At 41.5% G+C, this 23782-nt stretch overlaps 1 protein-coding gene across 2 annotated transcripts in view; it reads left to right on the plus strand.

Annotated features, from left to right (window-relative positions):
- The window catches only part of AGPAT5 (1-acylglycerol-3-phosphate O-acyltransferase 5), a 59342-nt gene that overhangs the window by 10537 nt on the left and 25023 nt on the right, over positions 1-23782 (plus strand). For both annotated transcript variants that reach the window (XM_011281365.4, XR_890189.4), the window contains exons 2-4: positions 4963-5032; positions 9900-10015; positions 12396-12485. In XM_011281365.4, the coding sequence (XP_011279667.1) occupies positions 4963-5032; positions 9900-10015; positions 12396-12485 (276 nt within the window). The remainder of the gene's footprint in view (positions 1-4962; positions 5033-9899; positions 10016-12395; positions 12486-23782) is intronic.

The raw sequence follows: 23782 nt of genomic DNA on the forward strand, positions 1-23782 counted from the left end.
CCTGGGGAATGTGTGCTAGAAAAGGGTGGTTTAGTAAGCTTTGCTCTGCAGACTCATTGGCTGCCTCCGGTCTTCCTGGCACTTTAGAAGGGAACACCTTTAGGAAGGGGTATTAACGTCACCTGGACAAACGGAAGTTTATGCCTCAGGCAGGCAGAAGGGGTGTCTGCTGTTCCTTACTTGCCTTCAGCTCAAAGTAATGCCGTGCCAAAGGGGCCTATTTGGGGGTAGCACGTTCTGACCCCCCTCAACAGACTCTATACTTAAGGGCAGTGAGAAAGTTAAAAAGTTCACTTTGCTTGCTGAAAAAAAATGGGTATTATTGGGATAAATGAAGAATCTTGTTTGTTTGTTTTTTTTTTCCCACAAAGAAAGAATGCTGTACATCCGTGTCCTGGTGGTGTCATCAGTTGGGTATTCTACTGTCTACTGTGTTAAACGTGATTGCTTTCGATTCCATTTCACTACCTCTTTCCAGGATACAGAGAGTCTTCAGGTTGTTTACATATCATGGAGAAGAGTAAACAATGTAAAGATGATGGTGAGGGAAAGAAGTCCAGCTCAGTCCATGCCTTCTTCTGATAGCCCTTTGGGCAGGTTTGTGTGACTAAAGCAGAATAGTCACCAGAGTGTTGCCATGAAGATAATTATTCATGGAGCATTTTTATTGTCCCCTTCTAATAAAATGAAAAGGAAAAAGGACTCTAGATGAGCTTTGAAGAAATGGGTGAGCCTAAAATCGAACAATTATGATGAATCTAAAAGAGTTAGGAATAACAAAAAAGCCGTATGTTTTTCATCTGCCTGATTTTGAAGGAACAAATTACCTGCGAAAAAACCTGATTAATGTGATTCGAAATACGTGTACTAGAAGATTCCCAGAATGGATGCCTTAAAAAGTCACTGGTGCACTTAAAGCATTTTACTTTGTTTATTCCAAAACCTCTTACTGCTGAAAATGAGATGCAGCTTTATCTACTTGTGAAAAATAAAAGTGCAACTTAATGATTCAGTAAACTTGTGCTCAAAACCACCTGAGTGCTAAGCCCTGGGGTAGAAAAATGAAGAAGACCCTGCCACGGAAGAGCTTATGAGCTCTAAGGGGTAGGATACGCACACACGCACACAGCGCGTGGATGCTCCCATAGGAGTGTGAACAGGGTTCGTCCTGGTGCAAAAGGGAGTGTGATTAATCCTGGGCTCTGGGTTAGAATGAGAGGGCGCAGGTAGGCTTATAGGTCGTCAATAGAATTGTCGGGGAGGAAGAACTTCCTCTGCCCTGCAGTCCTTCCAGCTGGACTTAGACTCAAGTTGCCATGAGACAGATGAACAGGAGAAAATCAAATTTAATAGGCATATGTATGGGACTCCACACAGGCGGATTGCGAAGATAGTGAGGCCCTGTGATGCTTACAGGAGCCGAGGACAAGGGAAGGGTCTGCAGATCCAAAGTGGAGAAGGCCTTTAGCAGGAAGATAAAGGAGATGATTTGAAAAACAAAGACTGCTCTATTATGCAAATAAGTTTCTTAGGTAAAGAGGAGTCTCTGTTAATTGCTCTCTTCCTCGAACAGGCTCCCCTTTTCAATGCAAATTTAGGCAGTTGAGAGGAGGGGAGAGAGAGAGGCAAGCAGGTATCTTTTCCTGCATCTGCTGGGTTTTGATTACTTTGAACTTGAAATAATCTTTTTGCCAAAGTGGACTATCTTGGGGTAGCCTGCCCTTTTGTGTTTATATTTATGTGTATGGGTATGTTGTAAATTCTTAGAAACTTTTTTTTTTTACATTTAGCGAACACTACACCTGTCTGTCTCGTTGTATACTTAGTAAGGTAGTAATCGCTGTTAAGTATTTTGAGATTCTGCATTCTTAAAAAATGAAAATTTTTTCTTCCTCTCCATGTTAGTAAATTGAAAAACGAACTTTCCACCTAATGAAAGAAATTTGACAATTTCAAATTAGAACGAAAAGTTTTTTCTTTGAAATCTGGTAAATCAAGTGAAGGACCTTAAAACTTCATATATATGATACCTAACGTTGTAATTCTGTGTTCCTTTCTTTGGTTAGTCAACATTTTTTCAAAGTACTTAAGAATGATATGCAACTATTACAATAAGATTTGCAGCTCATAATTTCATTTACTTTGCTTTTAGATATTTTCAAGTTTTAATTAGGAAGACTACTCTTTTTTAACTTATTTCTGTTGAATTTACAGTGGCAAATGAAAAAATTTAAATAGGCAATCATCCAAATGCCTACTTTAAGATATTAAATTATGTTTTGTGAAAGGCTTACCCTCTTTTGTACCATCCTGCATTTCATTTGGAAATAGCTTTTATTTCATATCAAACAGTATTGATATCATATCAATCAATTAACATCATATCAGTTTGATATTCATATCAAACTAATCTTTAAAAGTATGATTGATGTATTATGTATTTTCCCTTAAGTGGCTATGAATTCGTTGTTGTGGGTTTTTTTCCCCCTTCTGAGTGGTGTAGCCGTAGAACTACATTTTCTCTATCTATTTTGCCCAATTAAATTCATTGCTTATCTGGGGCGCTTGGGTGGCTCAGTTGGTTGAGCGTCCGACTTTGGCTCAGGTCACGATCTCACGGCCCGTGAGTTCGAGCCCCGCGTTGGGCTCTGTGCTGACAGCTCAAAGCTTGGAGCCTGCTTCATGTTCTGGGTCTCCCTCTCTCTCTCAATAAATAAACATTAAAAAAAGTTTTAAAAAATTCATTGCTTATCTTACTGTCTCTAGCTACTGTAGAGGCCACTTTTAGGCAGCAGGCTTGAGCAATGGAAACTCAAGGCAAAAGGGCCCAGAGCGACCACCAAGCTGAACGCAAAGAGGCTCATTAAGTGACCCACCAGGAATGGCCGTAGGCACTAACTAACCAACGGGCTACTGACAGCCAGGCACAGCTACCAAAAACGGGAAAATTCCATACGTTCCCATCCTTCCTCACTCCACCCTGTAACTAAAGCCCCTCACCATCACCTCCTGGAAGAGCGTCTCCTCTGCTGTCCCGCCTGCTGCTTTCTGCAGTGTACTCAGTAAACTTCCATCTCCCTTGCTCCGCCTGGGGTGAATCCTTTCACTGCCTGCGCCACCGGCCCCCATCTAATCAGCACACACCGGAATTACCACAGTCAATCTAAAATAACACCTTTTCGTAACTTGTCTGTTACCTGCCCTTCAGAGGCTACAGCCTAGAAGTCTGTTACCCAAGCCCAGAGCAGGATAGGAAAAGGAGGGTCTCTTCTTGTATGGTTCAAGTGCTGACTTCAGCTTGAGGGCAGGCAGGTCTCCAAAGAGTAGTAACCTTTAAATGTGAGTGTGTCATCCAAGGAACTTAAGCCAAAAAACAGTCGCATCGCTGCAGTACCATAAACCCAGTGCATTGTAGCCAATGGACTCGAAGCAGTTCTGGCTTTTTGGTGAGAGAACGGGGATCGCTCACAAACAAGAGCTCCCTATTAACCCTGCGTAGATCAAACTATTGGTTTAGGGTTTTGTTTTGTTTTGTTGGCACTGATTTACTTTATTAATAAAAATTTAAGCAAATATCTAAACAATTATGTATTATAAATTACATGTATAGCACTGAATAGTTTTCTGAGGAAGATAATAGAAATCTCAGTCTGAGTTCCTGACGTCCAGACCTCTATGCCCTCTATTTCCATTTTTCTACAGAGATGCTGGGTTAATGTCATTTTCTTTCTTCTGTTGTTAAGATAGTAATGAAGAGTGTTGCCACCAATATATCTGTGTGGATATCTAAAAAGCCTTGGTTGATTCATAATCTTGTATAATCCATGATCACAAGGTACAGAAACAAAAATGCCCTGAGTAAAAAAATACCACTGTTAGCAGTCCTTTCCTTTAAAGTCTTTAAAAATATACTTTTAACTTCTTTAAATAATTTATTATGAAACGTTTACATTTAAGACATGCAGAACTACAGAAAAACTTCTATAACGAACACCTGTGTTCCCACCATCCGGTTTAAGAAATAAAACATGACTTCTAAGAGTTGAAGCCACTGTGTACCCTCCCATGTTGAAGCCTCCCCCCTTTCCTGGAAGTCACCTGTATCCTGAACTTTCTTGTTCTTTTGTTTTATTTCTTATTTTTTAATTTTCTTAACTAAGGTCCATGTCCATCATGGGGCTTCAGTTCGTGACTCTGAGATCAAGAGTCACATGTTCCACCGACTGAGCCAGCCAGGCACCCCAGCGAGCTTTCTCTGTTCTTCACAGAGCTACCGAGAGTCCTAATCATGAACCGTGTTTCCCTGTTACTCACAAAATCACGTTTTAGTCTTGAGTGCGGTATTCAGAAGACTTTTCCATTCTGATTCGGGTCTCTGTGGGGTCTCCCTGCTCCAGCTCACCAGCCCTGCACGTAGCTTGGTCTGGCTGTGATACCGCTAAGATGCCTCAACAGGTCTCAGACACTACCGATTCCATTTCTTCGTCCGCCTTTTCATGAACGTCCTTCCTTCGTCTCATTTGCTGAAATCACACCTGATGGATGCTGCTTCTGCTCCACAGTTGACAGTTCTTTAATATAAAATGTGCCATATTTTCATCAAGTTTGCATTACGTCTCATTACAGTTGTATGTATCCATGGCTGTCTCTTCCGGTACACGGTAGGCTTTTTGAAGGGAGGCGTATCTTACAAAAAGGGTTCCGGAGATTGTAAGCGGTCAGTAAATGCTTCTGCTTTTCTCATGAGGATGTTGATCATTCTGTTCCACTCTATGACCTGCTCTGCACTTAACTACGATAAACCTGTGCCACTTATGGTCTCTGAGGCTTCTGAGAGAAATCTAATCTTTGTTCATCCTGGATGGAGATATTCGTGACGTTGCCGATTCTTTGACCTGTTTTGTTACTGTGGTGCATGTTTTGAGATGTTAAAGTAACGTTTCTTTCTGTTTTATCTTTCAGATATTGCTATATGGAGATTTGCCAAAAAATAAAGAAAACATAATATATTTAGCAAATCATCAAAGCACAGGTTTGTATTTCATTTGCATGAAATGTAGGTTTTCTACAGAAAGTAGATGAGCTTTCAAAGTGATGTTTTTATTCCTTTAAATGAATTTTTGTTGCTGTTAAAACATGAATTTTCAATGCAGACATTATATCATGATCTTATATTTTTATGATTTTACTTTTTTGGAAAGTCAGGAATATGAAAACTGGATTTTCCTAAACTTACCCTTCTCCCTCGAATGGGTGTAAATAAGCCATTTTCTTTCATTTATTCTGTTTCTTTGAATAGTTCTTTAAATAATTTATGCCTTCTTTTTGTAAGTTATGTTTCTAGAAGTAAAATTGAGTCAAAGGGTATACACATCTTACATATTTGACTGTTAAGTTGCAGAAAGTTTGTGCTAGTGACTACTCCTTCCCTAAAGACGGTACTATATTAATTTCTAATATCTGCAGTTCCTTTTGCCTCATCAAATGTTTTGCTTTAATTATAGCTTGTTATTCTGTCTGAAGAAACACAGAAGACTCTGGTCTTCGATTATAGTGCAGTGTATACTTTAAGGCACTTTAAAAAAAACTTCTTATTTTGAAATAATTATAGATTCTCAAGAACTTGCAAAAATAGTATATAGAGTCCATGACCTCTTAATCAATTTCCCCAGGGATGGCGTGTTATGTAGCTGTTGTACAGTATCGAAACCCAAGAAACTGGTCCTGGTTCAGGTACTTTTTAGTTCAACAAATAATTCAGTCCAGAGGAAATCCCACTTCTTTTTATCAAACCGGTAACTGCTTCTGATGCGCACTCGCCAAAGTCCATTTTTATTACTTTAAAAAGTGTAGTACCCAGGAGTTCAAAGCCACACCAGCCTGATGGACGATTGTACCGTAATGGAAAATCACTTCAGCCTTGGCTGTTTATCTTCCTCCTGTCAACGGTGTACCTTCACGATTATGATTTGGTTGCTTTTATCACTGCCTGTGCCCTAGGTAAGGTAGAGGAAGGAGGCGGAGGTTGAAATGCATTTTTCTCAGTTTTGCTCATTGGTGATTATGCTCTGCTTTATGGGACAAGAGTTGATTTTATGGGACAAGGGTTGATAGGAGTTTTGAGGCAGCCGAGCCACAAGATGACAGTCAGTGTCTGCTTTTAACGCTGGCCTGTAGGGCAGGCCAGGGATTTCAGTGTTTCTCCGGTCGTGTCGGGCTTCCCTACCACCAGCGTCCTGCTCCTGCTGTCTGCTGCCGATGACGCATTTCTCCCGGGCTTCCAATCTCTGTGAAGGACTCAGGGGTCCAGGGTAGGGAGCGGCTCATGCTAGCCCAGATTTCCTTTGCATTGACCCACTGGTTAATTTCATTAAAGTTTTTTTTGGCCTAAGAGGATTCTGTCTTCAGATTCCTTGTTCAGGTTCCCTGCCCGCCCCCCGTTTTCCAGGTTTCGGTGTGGAAATAGTTGATGAATGGCGCCGTGGAGCTAGCGTGAACACATTCCTGGAGGCGGTGGGACAAATAGTAACAATAAGATAAGAACCGCTACTGTCATGCCAGTGTGGGTGCTTCGCTGGCCTTTATATACGTTACTTCAGAGGGAGGACTTTTGGAAGAGAGCGGTTTTGTTTTGTTTCTTGCTTGCGTTTGGAGCTAGAAAGCAATATGGGAAGTATGAGCTCCACAGTCAGCCCACAACTGGCCTGAAGAAAGGTCTCACTTCCCAGGTTGGAGAGCCATGCCCTCGTCCCCTTAACCTGACCCCCGAGGGCCTCAGACTTCCTGGTAGTGGGTCCTATACCAGTCAGCCTTCAGGATTGGAGAAAGGCGCTTTTCTGAATGCCTGTTTAAAAACCCACAGCTTGGGAACATAACTAGATAGTGATTTTAAATTACATTAGAATTGCCAGTTTTAGTCAGAATATGAAGGAATATGCCCAGAAAAATGAGCACATACAAATTTGTGTGTAGTTCCCGGTTCCAGAGGCCCCCAAGGCTTATGCATGTCCACGGGTCATTGGCCGGTGGTGTCTGGGTGCCCTTTTTAAAACCCCTCTGAGATTATTAACCGCAAATGAGTATCTAAAAACATAATTAGCAGAAAGAATATTTCCGTGTTCACCTTAGACTTTCTAGCGCACCATCTACAAGGCCTGCCAGAATCCAAGTCTCTTCTCGGCCTGACCTTCCAGACAACTGACATTTTCATTAGTTTCTCTTCTCTGTTGTTTTCACTTGATGTGTCCTTCTTAGTCTCTTGTAACTTCTCTGCAGTGAGGATATAGGGGCCATTCTTCCTTCCCCTCAGCCTGTTTAAAGATCTGCTTTTGACACTGTTTGCCTCAATCTCATGAAATGCACTCTTTTCTTGGTTTAAGTGACATTTGTCTTGACTGACCGCATATGTGGTGAGTAGATGATCATAAAAAGACACGGGCTTTGCAGTCAGACCCTCATTCATAAGCTGTTCCGCAACAGGCTGTGTGACAGTGGGCAGATTACCTAGCTTCTCAGCCTTCCCCGTAGGCAGTGAGTGATGTCTACTGCTCAGGATTTTGGGGCAATTTCCATAGGCTAGCTCCTGGTTTCTCAGCCCGCCTGGCTTATTGGGGACATTTCGCGGGTGGGGGGGTGGTGGTGGTGATGGTGGTGGTGGCTGCTGAGGAGCAGCGCAGTGCTGAATACACCCTACACAAGTGCGTCCTGCCTGGTGTGTCTGACTTTGGGCCCCTTGTTAAATAATAACGTAGGGGAGAAAAGCCTGGCTTTTCTTGCTGTCCCTCCTCACTGCCCTCTCTTTTAACAAGTTGATGGGAATGATGACACTGCCTTGGCTGGATCGCTGTTGAGGAATTCTTATGTAGCCACATTTCTTGATCTCTTCATTAGCGTATTCTTGCCGGAAAATAAATGGTGAATAGTTACTGTAAAGGTACCTATTACCATCGCTGCTTTCAGTAACTCCGCTGTAGTCTAGAAACCCTATCAGAAACCTAGTTGAGAACAGTCAGGAGAAGTAAAGGTCATCGAGTAGCAAAAATTGATGGCACAAAGTGTGTGTGTTTTGACTACTAAAGCTTTTCCACTAAAATTTGCAAAAGTTTAAAGTCCTAGCCTAGGAGAGTTAATACCAACACGACGGATTTCACACTTCGTCTTCAGAGTCCTCGGGAGATGCTTTCTTGGCCCTGTATACCATGCTTATTTCAATATAAAAATGTGTCACGAAAACCCCTCCAAACTTTAAAAAGAAATTGTTCCAGGAAAAGATACCCTGTCTTGTTTTTAGCCTTTGATTTAGAATCCCAAATATGTCCCAGGATGTATTACAGCCTTGGAACCGTGCATTTAGTTCTCAGAATTTATTTACATTAGGTACCATTATAACAAGCTGGTTCATTTGATTTCCGGGACATAATCAGAAAGAGAGGTGTTTATCAGTATTGTTTAGGTGATTTTAATTGGAAGGAAGGGGGTTGGCCGTTGGCCTCCATAGGAAGTTACATGCTGGAGAGTAAGGTGGTAGTTGATGGTTCTTCAGCATAGGGACATCCAGCCGACGTGGCTCCTACGGTCCCTGCTCGGAGGGGATCGTCTGCATCACTCTGCCCAAGGAGAGCCTTAATAGAATTCATGCGTGTAATTTTAACTTAGATCCTTGAGAAAGAACTTGTGAATGAGAAAAAAGATTAAAAAGATATTTATAATGATGGAATGTTTTTCCACAAGAATAATTTTTGGAGTTCCAGTGGCTAAGTCTTCAGGGTATTCTCCCTGGTATGATGTGTTGCCCAAAGGATTCGCACAGCCATGACTCTGCGAAGGGCTGTCCTTTTTGGTTTAAACTAACACTAGCTCCTTTAATTCCCAGGCTTTATTTGCCCCAGATTTTAACGTTTTTTCTCTAATTCAGTCCTTTTGTTCCGGCTTCTCAGGCCCTGGATACACCTGTGGTAGTAGGACTGTATATTTTTGAAAGATTCTTACCGATTTGTTTTTCCACATAGCCCATTCTCTGCTTCAGTTTTCATTCTTCTTGAAGAGATGGGGTAGTTCGTAGCCCTTGGATTTCCAAGCAGAATCTCTGGGCTTCGAGACTTCCTACTGTTTGCCCCCTTCGTGTCATTTCCTCTGACTCTTTGCACCGTGTCCTCAGTTTACCACCTTCTGCACACGCTTGCCCAGTTCCGATTCTTTGCTTCGGCTGGGGCTGGTCCTTCTACTGGGAATTTCTTCTCTCTTCCTAGAAGTTGTGTTATTATTAACACACTCATGTCTTCTTATTTTTATTTTTGTGACCCCTTAGTAGTAAGTTACCTGTGTAATGACACTTACTAGCAGCCTGGGTCCGTGTCCTGTGGTTCTGTAAGGACCACTCACCTGCCCAGCACAGCCGTGAACTTCAAGCGGGTGTTCATTCTGACATTACAGCCTAGGATCGTGTCCCGAAATTCTTCAGTCAGGACACAGTGTCCTTGCCTTTTGTCGTGCATGTTAGTACATACACAATATTTAGTTGCACCTCACCGTTTCACTGAACCACTTTTTGCTGATAATTTTGTCCTGTTTTTTAGACTAAGAATTAGAGGAGCTTTATTCCTTGTTCACGCCACTTTTGTGTCACTCGTAGTGGTTTGTGACTTTTTTGTATTTTATCTCTGAAATAAAAAGCCTTTCAAGTAATGCGGGGGAAAAAAAACACCAACCAAAAAAAATTAAAAAATGGAATTTGTAATTTTTTAAAAGTCTGCATTTGTTACAAAGTAACTTTGAAATTGTAATCATACTTTCCAAGTACATTCCTAGTATAATCTTGGGAAGAGGCTTTTTCTGTCTCTGTGAAGGGAATGCTGGGGTTTACATATGGATCATTCACGCATTCATTTGTGTCTTCGCAGTGGACTGGATTATTGCGGATATTTTGGCCATCAGGCAGAATGCTCTTGGACATGTACGTTATGTGCTGAAAGATGGGTTAAAGTGGCTTCCACTGTATGGGTGTTATTTTTCTCAGGTAACTTTTTCCATACTTTTTCATATATCTGTATCTTATAAAAATTTTAGATTTAGAAAGCTAACATGCACTTAAAAAAAATGTATAGGTTGTTTTATTTATTTTTTAGGTTCAATAACTTACTCCAAATGGAAGTCATTTCATTTGGCATTTTTAATGGTGGGTATCTATATACATATCTGATCACCTAGGTGGGTACATAGCATAAATACAAATGTACAAAAATCAAACAACTAGGAAAAATTAAAGGCATAGAATTTGAAGGACGATTACCTTAAGAAGCTAATAGTAAAAATTAATCATGATCAGTAACACACTAAAAAACTGGGAGCTGTATATGCGAAGTGCTTAGCATGAGTGTCAGACACATGATTAATATTTAATAAATGAAATTTTCCAAAATGCCTTTTATTTACTTCTCAAGCCATAAATTTGTTCAAGCCACTGGTCTGCTCAAAAATGTGTGTTTCTCAGCTGCATTAGGTCCTAGTTGCTACGCAGGCATTTACGGTCCACCGTGACCTATCTCCCTGGAACCCACTTTCCTTTCTCGAGCCTGAATTGGTTTCTCCCTCCCTATCCTTCTTCAGGCTGTCCCTTCAGTTCAAGGTAATAGGCTCTCCTCTGCCTCCAAGGCCCAGTTTAGATGCTATTACGAAACCTTTCCTGCGCCTGGAAGTTTCCTCCTCCCTGCTTTTATCTTAGGCTGTCTTTATTATTACACTCCTCAGATTCTCCCATTATCATTCTTGCATATGAATTTTACTGCACCAATAATTTTTTAAGTTCCTTAAGGAAATATACCTGTTTTTCACTTTTGTAGCTTCCATATACCTGGGAAAGAACCCAGATGTTTTTGAAATAAAATAGACTGTAATAAGCAAGTTAAACAACAGGAGAGAAATAGTATGTAAAGAATAGACATAAGGTCTCTCCCAACTCGGAGAAATTTTACTCGCGGTCTATGCATCCCGTGGCTTTTAATTCTAACGAGTTGGTGAAGAAGGAGTTTCTTCTTCGCAGTCCTCTCTGGGTGAATAATGACACGCATTGTGTAGAGCACCTGGAGTTTTTCCTGTGCACCCAGGCAAGCCAGTTTCTCTCTGGAGGGAACCACAAGCAAGCTGGAAGGCCGCTCCATCTCCCCCCATCTTGAGATCACCCCCTCCTTGCTTCTTTCTGTGTGTTTCCTCTTATTTTTGCTTAAGACAAAGTCAAATTCAGCCAGCTGGTTTATTTTACAGATGTGTTCGAATTAGCACAAGCAGGTACAGATAATATGGTGGTGACCTGATGCAAAGTTTTGATGAAGTACACTCACGAAGTTTAAATAAGGATGCCTTCATGTGCATGAAAGTGCCTGTGTCAGTCAGCCAGGGCTGCCCTGACAAAGTACCACAGACTGTCTCAAATGACAGACATTTATCGCCCCACAGTTCCAGATGCATGTGTCATCAGGATCACTTTTTCCTCCGTGTCTCTTCTTTGCTTGCAGTTGGCTGCCCTGTGTCCTCCCTGTGCACGTACCTGTTGGTGTCCTAATCTCTCCCTATAAGCCACAGCCCTACTGGATTGGGGCCTACCCTTAGGACCTCATTTAACCTTCTTAAATGCCCCATCTCCATAGACCATCACTTTGGGGGTTAGGGCTTCAACATACAAGTTTTGGAGGAACACAATTTGCGTTCATTACAGTGTTACATAAACATCTGTAGCTGGGTCGGTTTTAAAAATCCCTAAAGATCCGGGTGCCTGGGTGGCTCAGTCGACTTTGGCTCAGGTCATGATCTCGTGGTTTGCTAGTTTGAGCCCCACATCAGGCTCTATGCTGACAGCTCAGAGCCTGGAGCCTGCTTCACTGCTTCAGATTCTGTGTCTTCCTCTCTCTCTGCCCCTACCCTGCTCATGCTCTGTCTTTCTCTCTCTCTCTCTGTCTCTCTCTCTCTCTCTGTCTCTCAAAGATAAATGAACATTTATTTAAAAATCCCTAAAGATCATGAGTATTGACATTTTATGGACACTTTGAGTGATTCTGCGTCATTGGAAAAATTGAAAGCTAAGAATTATGTTACTGATCGAGTTTTTTATTTTAAAAATATATTTTTGAGAAAGAAAGTATTTTTGTTTTAACTGTTCACAAAACTATATTCCTGTATTTTCTGGGACTGTGTAGCACACAGTTTTTATTTCAATTATGTTGAAACCTAGGGGCAATTTCAGCTAAATGTTCGTTAGATGGTAATATTTCAGTGTATTAGGAACAGCTCAATTCCTAGGATGTAATTTTATTCTTTACTTTTGGGGAGTCAAGTTACCTTTTGGATGGCTGGCCGCTGGATATTTTAATAGTAAATACCCCCGTTTTTTTTCCACGTGGCAGCATGGAGGGATCTACGTAAAGCGCAGTGCCAAGTTTAACGAAACGGAGATGAGAAAGAAGCTGCGGAGGTACATGAACGCAGAGACTCCAGTAAGATTATACTCGTTTTTCTTTTCCTTTTCAAGTCCAGTGTTTAATTTAAGAACTGAATTACAAGTTAAGAATTGTTTAGTCCGCGGGTCATAAACCACTGAGCTTGTTTAGGCAATAAGAAGCCTCGGGATACGGGTGAGATCTTGGCGGGCCGAGGCGAAGAGGCGGCAGACGAGTCCGTGCTTGCGGGAGGCCGTGGGTCCCGGCTCCGAGCCGTGGCAGGAACGCGGGTGTCTGGTCCGTGAGCGGAAGCCCGGGCCGCACGCGGACCTTGCCCTTGGGCTGCTCACTCCTCGTCGTCAGTATGGCGTGTGGTCGCGGAGGAAGCAGCTTTCCTGTGCGTGCGCGTAAACAGTGATTGCTTGTACATAGTGAGTTATTTGAAAAGTCAAAAGGGTGTGAGGAGTTGCAAATGAAGAATCGTTCAGTGTAAGTGCAATTTGGGAAACCTTTGCTCCCTAAAAAAGGAATCTCCATATTCTCCTTGAAGAATGCTACTTGCGGCCCGGTGACACCTTGACCTGTAGTCCCCGGCGCTTGGGAGCCTGGCACGTGTCCCCCGTCAGGTCTCGTGTTCTCTCTGCCTTCCTTCCTCGGCAGGGCTCGTGGGTGGCAGGCCAGAGCTCGTATTTAAAGACGAGTTTCCACAGTCAGCTGACAGAGGCCCTGACATTCACAGTTTTTGCCCGTAGACATGTCTGGTTGTTGCGACCGTATATCCCGGTTCGTCCTCAGTGAGCTGGCATTTGTGGCTGGGGGACTGTCACTAATTTTGGAACATTACGGGCTCTTAGTTCATTAAATGTTACTCCTGCCCTGTTCTTTCTTCTCCAGTTACATCTGCTTTGGGCCCTCTGTTCCACAGTCCTTGCATGCTGTATGTTTGTTTGTTGTTTGTCTGTTTTTCTTCACTCTTTTTCCCTGTTGTGTTCCAGCTTAGGTCATCTCTGTTGACCTGTTGTCATGTTCATGGACTGTCCCCTTGGCTTGGCCCCGTCTGCTGATGAGCCAGTGCAAGGCATTCTTCACGTCTGTTCCTGCTTCTCATTCCCAGTGTTCCCCTTTGCTGCTGTGTCACCATGTCTGGGTCCGTGCTAAAGTATCCATCTGACCATGAGGCTCGCCCACCCCATCTACTGGGCCCTTGGTCGTGTCGTTAGTAGTTACTTTAAATCCCCCTTCTGGTAATTACAGCATCTCGACTCTCCCTGAATCTGAAATTTTTGATTGCTCGGTTTCTTCAGACTGTGCATTACCTTGCCTTTGCTTTTTTATACCTTCTGCGATTTTGTGGAAAGTTGGGCCTCTTGAGTAGGACAGTCAAGATAGAAGTAGTTTTGGTACCCGACAATGGGTACACTTTTCTTTTTTGCTAGGACTTCATGGAGGGCTGGAGTCCATCTAGTCAGTTTTCCTGGATTTGGGTTTTACTATTGCAGTAGTGTTTTTCACAGACTTCAATTACTGTAGCATTCGTTACTCTGTGTTTAGGGTGGGAGGTGTTTTGCTGGAGATTTTTCCTTCGCTTTTTTGCACTACACGTAGAGTTGGTGTCCTTTCTGCACCTGCCCCAGCAGAAATCTTCCTAGTTTGGCAGGGGTGGAGGGTGAGGAGGAGAGGGCAGAGAGAGGGTCTTAGGGGTGGAGCCTTCTCCGATCCTGCCTTGCTCCCAGCTCTGAGTCTGTGCCCAGGATGGGTTCCTGCCCCATCCTCTGTGGAGAGTTTTTCCTTTCTGTTCATTTCCCCCAGCTGCAGGGGATTTTCAGCACTTTGAGAATTTAAGAATGTCATCCCACAGGAGAGAGAGAGGCGAGGGCTCCGTGCTGGGTGCCGGGCTGTGTGCTTCCCCAGCCCCAGCTGCTGCTTCGGGTCCCCTCAAGCCTGCCTCATCATCTTCATTCAGGGTGATGTTGCCAGATGTTGCCCTGACCCAGGTTTTCTTTCTCTTTCTTTTCTTTTTTGGGGTGTGTGTGTGTGTGTGGTCTGTGGAGTAGACCTTGTGAGTTGTGGTAAATCCTCCTGTGTCTGCAGCCCCCAGGGGTTCTTCTGGAGAACTAGCTCACATTCAGCCTTTTGCAATTTGTTAGAATGTTAACCGAATCTTTTTATTGGCATCTGTTGGCATTTGCCCAAGTCAACGAGCGCACGATCTCGTCTCTCTTTCGAATTGCTTCTTCCCTTAGATCTCCAGGGGGGTTGGTCGCTGTGCAACCTCAACTCTCCAGAGGGTTCACTTTGCAGATTGTCCAGTGTTTTGTTGTTCTCCTTTTAATAGTCTTTGTCCTAAGCCTCCTCTTTTTTGTTAATGTGTTCTAAAACTTGGAATAATCTTAGATTTACAGAAGTGTTGCATAGATAGTAGAGTTCCCATTTATTCTTGGCCCAGTTTTAATGTTAACGTTTAATATTAAAATCTTTCCTAACCATGGCACATTGTCAAAACTAAGAAACGTTGGTGTCATCCTGTTAATTGAACTATTCAGTTTCTCCAGTCTTTCCACCGGTTAGTCCTTTCTTTTGTTCCAAGATGAGTCCACTGTACCCCAGATCCATTTAACACCTGTGCTTTAAGTTGACTGTACTTTTCATGGCGTGCTGTACTATGCAGTTACTATCAAATCTGCCATTTTTGTTTTAATCGTCAAACTTGTTTCTTTAAATGTTGAAGGCATCATTTAAGAGATGTATGGAGTAAATATGTGTTTAGTGATCTCAGTATGTGAAGCCTTGTTACTTTCTCCCAGTTCCTGCTCATGGTACTTATTTTCCCTGTGTGCTTGGTTATCTTTATTTGCTGCTGATTGTATTTGGAAAATTATTTGTGGAAGTCAGCTCAAAGCTTAGAAAGTGCCTTCCTCCAGAGAATATTTGCATTTGTTTTAGCTGGCCCCCTTAAGGCTTCTCTAGTCTGAGCCCATCCAAACTAGATTGTGAACTTGAGGTTAACTGGACCAAGATGGCAAATCCACGTGAGACTGATTTTGATGTCTGGTTTATTTTTGCCCCGAAAGTGTAGCCAATGATGTTCCCTTCACTTCTTTTCCCTCTTAATAGAAGGTCCGTGCGCTTTGATTTTTATTCCCCTCACTTTTCAGTCTGTTACAGCAAAAGTTGTGTGGTATGCTTACTTCTGCTTTACTGTGTTTGTGTTAATTTTGGTCTTATTATCTTGTCAGCTCTTTGATAGTTTTAAAATGATGTCATATCTAGCTTTTTAAATTTTCAGTGGAAAGTCCTGTTCACATAACCTAGTTTTTTACTTTGGGAACCTGTCTGTTTTTCAAGGCAAAAGACTAGCTTTTTGATGTTCATGCAACAGTGTTCATGCAACACTGCAATAGACTGGCAGTGCATGAATGGTGGTCACTTTGAGGCCACTATGGTCTAAGGTGTGGATTCTTAGAATCTGTACAGTTGCGTCAGCTTTTCATATTTAAGCACCGTGAAACAGACTTTCTTTGTTATTTAATCTGTTGTTTCTGGAAGTTAATCAAGTAACTGACATGATAGAATGTATGAAATAAGTCCACTTTCATAGGGCTAAATATCCTCATAGGAATCTATTTCCCGATTAAATCAGCTTTTATCATTATTAGTATAATTTGAGATACTGCAGAATTTTGTTTCCAAAAAATATATCTGCATTATAAATTACTAAGAAATATATCTACTCAGTAATTACAGCTGGGACAATATTTTCATATGGTACTTACCAGTTGTGGGTGCAAATGAAACATTTGTAAAAATCACTACTTCATCTGGGGCGCCTGGGTGGCGCAGTCGGTTAAGCGTCCGACTTCAGCCAGGTCACGATCTCGCGGTCCGTGAGTTCGAGCCCCGCGTCGGGCTCTGGGCTGATGGCTCAGAGCCTGGAGCCTGTTTCCGATTCTGTGTCTCCCTCTCTCTCTGCCCCTCCCCCGTTCATGCTCTGTCTCTGTCCCAAAAATAAATAAACGTTGAAAAAAAAAAATTAAAAAAAAAAAAAAAAAATCACTACTTCATCTCTAGAAGTCATAGAGTCAGCATTTGAGCTAGTACAATTTATGGCACGAATATTATTAGCGTCTTACACTTTATTGTTGTTTTTCAAACTTTCTTTAAAGTAGTTTTTAAAATTTATTTATTTTGAGAGACAGCGCAAGTGGGGGAGGGGCAGAGACAGAGGGAGAGAGAGAATCCCAAGCAGGCTCCACACTGTCAGCGCAGAGCCTGGCACAGGGCTTGAACCCACAAACTGAGATCATGACCTGAGCTGAGATCACGAGTCGGATGCTCAACTGACTGAGCCCCTGGTTTTCCAACTTTTACTAAGGTTCCTTCTTAAAATGGAGGCAGCCTCAGGGATAGGAGTGTTGGCTTCGAAATCACATTTGTTGACTCTCAGATCTGCCATTTAAACTTTGGTACTTTGCACAAGTCACTTAACTTTTCTAAACTTGTTTTCCTTATATGTTCCATCTATTCATAATTACTTAATTTGGTAGTTAGGATTAAGTAACATGTTTGAAAACGATGCTTATCGTATTAGTTTACTATTGCAGCTATAACAAATGACCACAAGCTCACTGGCTTAAGTCACACAAATTTTGGCTGTGGCAGCAGGAGCAAAACTACACAAGTAGGACCACACCACACCAGACTAAGAAGTTTCTGTGCAACAAAGGAAGTAATTCACAAAAGGAAAAAACCTACAGAATGGGAGAAAATACTTGCAAACTATGTATCTGTTGTTAATTTCCAAAGTTAACCTGTAATTCACTAGCATAAAAGCCAATAACCCAATGAAAAAAATGGGCGAAGAACTTGAATAGACGTTCATCCAAAGAAGGCCTACAAATGGCCAACAGGTGTATGAAAAGGTGTTCCACCTCACTCATTGTCAGGGCAATGCCAGTCCCAGCACACGGACGTTAACACCTAACACCTGTTAGCATGACTGTCCGCTAATGTCAGAAGATCAGGGTTGGAAGGGATTTAGAAAAAAGAGAACCGTTAGATGTTTCTGGTGGGGCTATATATTAGAACAGCCGTTATGAAAAACGGAATGGGGTTTCCTGAGAAGTTTAAAAATAGAAATATCATATGTAGCAATCAACTTCTGGGTGTATATCCAGAGGAAACAGTATTTCCTGCTCTCTTGTTCACTGCAGCATTATTCACAGTAGCCAAGGTATGGAAACAACCTAAATGTGTATCAACAAATGAGTGAATAAATAGTATATAGTATGTATACACAACGGAACATCTTTCAGTGTTAAAAAGAAGGAAGTCCTGTCACTTACGACAGCACAGATGAACCGTGAGGACATTACACTAAGCGAAATAAACTGGACACAGAGCGACAAATACTGCATGGTCTACTATAGGTGGGATTTTAAAAAGTTGACTTCATAGAACGGTGGCTTGGGGGTTGGGGTTCGGGGGAATGGGGAATACGTTAGTCAAAGGGTACAAACCTTCAGTTTTAAGAGGAGTAAGTTCTGGACACGTAAGGTACAGCGTGGTGACCATAGTTAGTAATGCCGTATTGTATACTTGAAATTTGTTAACAGGGCAGATTTTAAGCACACACAAAAAATGTGGTAACTATGCCACGTGGTGGATATCTTAATTACTTTGTGGTAATCATTTCACAGTGTCTATGTGCATTAAAACATCACATTGTGCACCTTAAATGTATACAATTTTTATTGTCAGTCATACCCCAGAAAAGCTAGAAAAAGTGACAACATTATCTTCACCATTCCAGAGATGAGCAGTGCAAACTGGGTCTCACTGGACAGAATCACAGTGTCTTTGGGGCTGAGGTCCTCTGGAGACTCTAAGGGAGAATCCATATTCTTGCCTTTTTTGGATTCTAGAGTTTGCCCTCATTCCTTACCTCATGACTTCTTCTGTCTTCAGAGCCAACAGTGGCCAGGCTGGTCTTTTTTTGCCAGCATTCTGGTTCTGACTCTTTGGTCTCATCTTTCCTGTTTAAGAATGCTCATTGTTAACACGGGGCACACCGGGACATTCTAGGCTAACCTCGTTGTGCAGTCCACAGTCAGCAGCTCTAAGACCCCTGCCACGTTCCATAATGTCCGCAGATTCTGAGGGCAAGGATGTGGACGTTTTGGGGAGGGGACATTATTCTGCCCGCCACATGCATGTATGCATTTACATGACTTTGTAGTTTTTTTTCTAATCATACATGTAGCACTTTCATGCTTAAGTTATAAGCTCTTTGAGAGATTGTTACTTTGTATCCTGCTGCTTTTTTGCATTTTTTTTCTCTGTAAATGTAATGAGTTGAATGTGTCTGGTCGTTATTTTAGAAAAACCTTTTTTAAAAGTTGTGGTTTGCCAGACTGCATTAATTTGGGGGGAGGAAAGCAGAGATGAACCATCTTGTTTATATTCTGCACATCTCAATCCGAAATGGCTTTTCATTTAAAGAGAGAGAAGTAACTAAAAGATGTCTAGCTAATCAAAGTTTGTTAAGTTCTGAGATACTATTTCCATATAAATATGTCTGCTTTGAAAATACTTAGTGAACTAGATAGAATTTTAAAAACCAGAGGGGAAGGAAACAATATAAAGAGCCTGCCACGTGGTGCTTAATATTCTCACGTGTAGGGGCGCCTGGGTGGCTCAGTCGGTTGAGTGTCTGACTTCGGCTCAGGTCACGATCTCGCAGTCCGTGAGTTTGAGCCCTGCGACAGGCTCTGTGCTGACAGCTCGGAGCCTGCAGCCTGCTTCAGATTCTGCGCCTCCCTCTCTCTCTGCCCCAACCCACTCGCATTCTGTCTCTCTCTCAAAAATAAATAAACATTAAAAAAAATTTTTAAAAATTCTCACGTGTTTCCTTTTATCTCACAGCTATCCTGAGTCTTCATTTGGGAATGAAACTGAAACTCAATTAAAAGTAAATTAACTTATCCAATGCATGGAGGAAAGGCTATTTTTAATAGAAAGTCATCAGTTCTATAACTGGCTGAATATGAGTATATTTTAAACTCTTAAGAAGCTCTTTTCTTTTTGAATGGAATTTTAATATGGAATTGCTCACTGGTTTCCATTAGACGCTGAAGCATCTGTGCTTAGAAGGGTTCATCGCATCTTGAATATAGATCTTCTGTGCAAAGTCAGTCCCTGTTAAAGGAAACAGAATCTCTGGTTCCTTCCGAATGAAACTTTAGCAGAATAAAAGATTTCTATGCGCAGTAGCAGTAATCTACATGATTTGGTTTGTTTGGAACTGTCAGTTCTCTGTCATTCCTGGGGCTTCCCTGTCCTTGAGCGGGAATTTTCCTTAACTGAGAAGTGGGTCCAGGAATGTCACACTGCTTTGTGGTAGTTTTTTCTTGCCCTGATGCTCCATGTTTGGTCCTTCCTGTCCTCTGTTGCCACCTTCTCCGTTTCCATGGGAACTAAAGAAGACAGCTGCCTTTTTTGTTAGCAGTGTGAACGCGGTGCTGAGGAGGTCATCAGATGTGAACCGCGGAAGGAGGAAGGAAGTTTGACTTGGCGGTCTTGACTCTACGTCTGCTGTGTGCCACAGTCCGCTGGTGCTGGAGAGAGCCAGACCTGCCTTGGTCGCACAGCCTCTAGGGGCAGTTGTTCTCGAGAATGAGGCGCAGAGCTGCATCTGGGGTCGCACTCCCAGCTGCTCCTGTCATGTGCCTTTCTTCGAACCACATACGTCCTCTCCCTGCCATCTCACGTTTCTAAAGCAGATGTGTTTTACTTTTAACAACAGCAAATCGCACTGTTATTTTGTGCCAAGCACTGTGTTAACGTAGATTACACAACTTATCACCTTTTGTCATTACAGTATGTAAACTGTCATTTCATCTTGTAGACAGAGAAGCTTAAGGCACAGAGGGGATGAGGAGGTCATCCTGGGGATCGGGGCCTGCGAGTGGAGTCTGGGATGTGAAACTGAGCATCCAGACTGTTGTGTTCTGTGTGCTTTGGTTACGGTCTTTGTAGATATGATTTCCTATAGAAGATCGCCCGCTTTGTGGAGTAACGGGCGGGTTTGGGCGTTAAAATGTAACTGCTAAGAATTTGCATCTGTGGCTTGCCCTTTCATATCCCAACAGAATCTTCAAAAAAGTTTTAAGAGTTTTGCCTAAGTGCAGTTTATTGATTTTTCTCTCCTAAAATTTTTGCCTTTTCTGCCCTATTTTAGAAGGTTTATCGTTTCAGCATGCATTTAGGTCTCTGGCCCGTTTCGAGTTAACATGTATATCTGGTGTAAGGCCAAGGCTCCTGTGTCTAAATACGGATATCCATCACCACTTATTGACAAGGTTATTCTTTTCCCCATTGTTTGAAATAAATTGATTTCATATATACAGGTCTGTTTGTGAACCATTTATTCTGTTGGCACTGATCTATACGTGTATCCCCATGCCTGCACTATGCTATCTTGATTACCCTTGCATTACAGTAAGTTTTGAAATCTGGTGTAGTTAAGTCTTCTAAACTTGTTCTTTTTCAAAGGTGCTTGGCTGTTTTCGGTCCTTTGCATTTCCATATAAATTCTGAAATCAGTTGTCAATTTCTGCGTAAAAGCTTGCTGGTTTTTTACTTCAATTGCATTGAATCTGTAGATCCATCTGGGAAGAGTGATATCACAACGATATTGAATGTTTGGATCCAAAAGCGCAGTATTTAGGTCTTCTTTAATGTCTCTCAGCAGTGTTTCATGGTTTCAGAGCATACAGATTTACACACATTTTGCAAAAGTTAACCACATTTGCCAAAATAAATTCTTAGTTTCCTGTTTTTTGACGCTATTGTAGATGGCATTTTTAAAAATTTTATTACATGCTGATAGCCTGTAAACATACGGTTGATTTTTGTATATTGATATTTTCTTCTGTAACCTTGCTAAACTTATTTATTATCTAGTAACATCTAAAAATAGTAACGTTTCTTAGGATTTCCTACATGGAGAGTCATGTCATTTGTGTATAAGTACAGTTTCATTTCTTTCTTTTAATCTGGATGCCTTTTGTTTTTTTTGTCTTGCCTGGAGTGCCCTGGCCAGAACCTCTAGTCTAGCTTTGACCAGAACTGGTGAGAGTGGGCGTTCTTGCCTTGTTCTGCGTCTGTGGCAGAAGCACTCATTCTTTCCCCATTCCTTAGGTCTCAGACCCACCGTGCATTCAGTCACCCTCTTGTTGCTGTCCTTCAGAACATCTTGCTCTTTTTCTACACGGTCATATAAGTGTAATTACATTTTTATTTGTATTTCGTTTAAGTTTGTTTATTTCCAGTGAGACAGAGACAGTGCAAGTTGGGGAGGGGCAGAGAGGGAGAGGGAGAAAGAGAAACCCAAGCAGGCTCCGTGCTGCCAGCACAGAGCCTGATGTGGGGCTCAAACTCACGAACTGAGATCATGACCTGAGCCGAAACCGAGTGTCAGACACTTAACCAACTGAGCCACCCAGGCACTCCTGTGTAATTATATTTTTAAAACTTATTTGTTTGGGGCGCCTGGGTGGCTCAGTCGGTTGGGCGGCCGACTTCGGCTCAGGTCGCGATCTCTCGGTCCGTGAGTTCGGGGCCTGCTTCCGATTCTGTGTCTCCCTCTCTCTCTGCCCCTCCCCTGTTCATGCTCTGTCTCTCTCTGTCTCAAAAATAAATAAAACGTTAAAAAAAAATTAAAAAAAAAAACTTATTTGTTTAATGTACTTTTTCTCACTTGTCTCCGAAACCATATCTATTTCATTACCCTCTATAGTACCTGGCACATAATAATAGGTGTACAAGAAATATTTCTTGAATGAATCCTGAATGAATTGTTCATTCTTGACTTCTTGCTGACCATCAGTTCTCTTTTTAATTAAACATGTAAAGAGACAGAAAATAATAGCCACTTGAATTATTAATCATTCAATCATGAATCATTTTTATTAAAAAAATTTTTTTTTAACCTTTATTTATTATTGAGAGACAGAGAGAGACAGAGCATGAGCATGGGAGGGGCAGAGAGAGGGGGAGACACAGAATCTGAAGCAGGCTCCAGGCTCTGAGCCCTGACACGGGGCTCGAACTCACAAACCGCAAGATTATGACCTGAGCGGAATTCGGATGCTTTACCAACTGAGCCACCCAGGTGCCCTGAATCATTTTATTTTTGAGTGCTTGAACTAAAAGCTAAAATCCGTCAGTAATTGCTTTCATGGCGTTGAATACAAACTTCACTTATTTAAAATGTATTCTCCTGATAGTGAATTTGTGGTTTTTGGAACTAATTTTAATTTTTTTTTCCTGTTTTTCCTTCTACTTACTGGAATATAATAAGGAATTCTTAACTTTTTTTCTTAATTTTGCCCATTTTTCTACATTTTCTTGGTAGCTCTGGTGAATCTTTATTATCCAATACTAAGGTACATAGAAATCTATTAATTTCTATGTTTGGCAAAAATAGTGGGCTCCAAAGACAATTTATGTAGATAAATAAAAAGTTAATCTATTTTCAGGGAAGCTGAAAATGCAGAATTGTAGAGCCACCATTAATTCAAGTTTTTCACCTAGAAGATTGAAAGAGAGTAATCATAAGCTTGTCTAATGAAAAAATTTGAACTGTCACAAAGGTTCATTAGGTAGGAGTTTTACAATCAGAAATCATTCAGATAAGGGAATGCTTCTGTACTAGACATCTAGGCAGACAGCATTACCTACGATCTGATGAGGGTGGATTAAATGAACAGAATTTTCTTTCCTTCTCTCCCACTATCCTTTTGTCTCCTGTATTCTGTTTGTACTGGAAAAGATTTTATATGAATGCCTTACTTTTGTCTTTTGGCTGTCACTTAACCATGTTGGTGTAGTTTTGGTAACTCAGTTCTAAAGTTAGGCGTTTCTCCCAATGTTGTATCGTATGTTAACTAATTAGATTTTTTTTAAAAATTTTGAAAAGAAAGAAAAAATCAAGTTAGGAGTTTCTCATGGTATATTTTTATGGTTTCTGTCTGTATTTTTCCAAGCAGATAGAAGTAAAAGCTCAGATGAATTGATTACTTAGTAAACATTCACCTTCCTTTTTTACTTATACATGCATTATTTCAGTTTATGAAACTGCTAATAAATTGAATTATTTAAAATGCAGTAAGGGAGCTCCGTAAAATAAGAACACTGTGGGAATCTTTTACAATATGAATACTTAAGTATATTTTATACTGTGGAAATTTAGATATTGCCTCAAATGAGATGTGCTTTTCTTATGGATACTTAGGGACACTGATGCGTGACATTTGCAACTTTTAAAAAAGTCGTTTTTCAGAATCTTAGGGCAA

This window comes from Felis catus, chromosome B1 (genome assembly GCF_018350175.1).
Source record: "Felis catus isolate Fca126 chromosome B1, F.catus_Fca126_mat1.0, whole genome shotgun sequence".
In the NCBI taxonomy this organism is placed as follows: Eukaryota; Metazoa; Chordata; class Mammalia; order Carnivora; family Felidae; genus Felis; species Felis catus.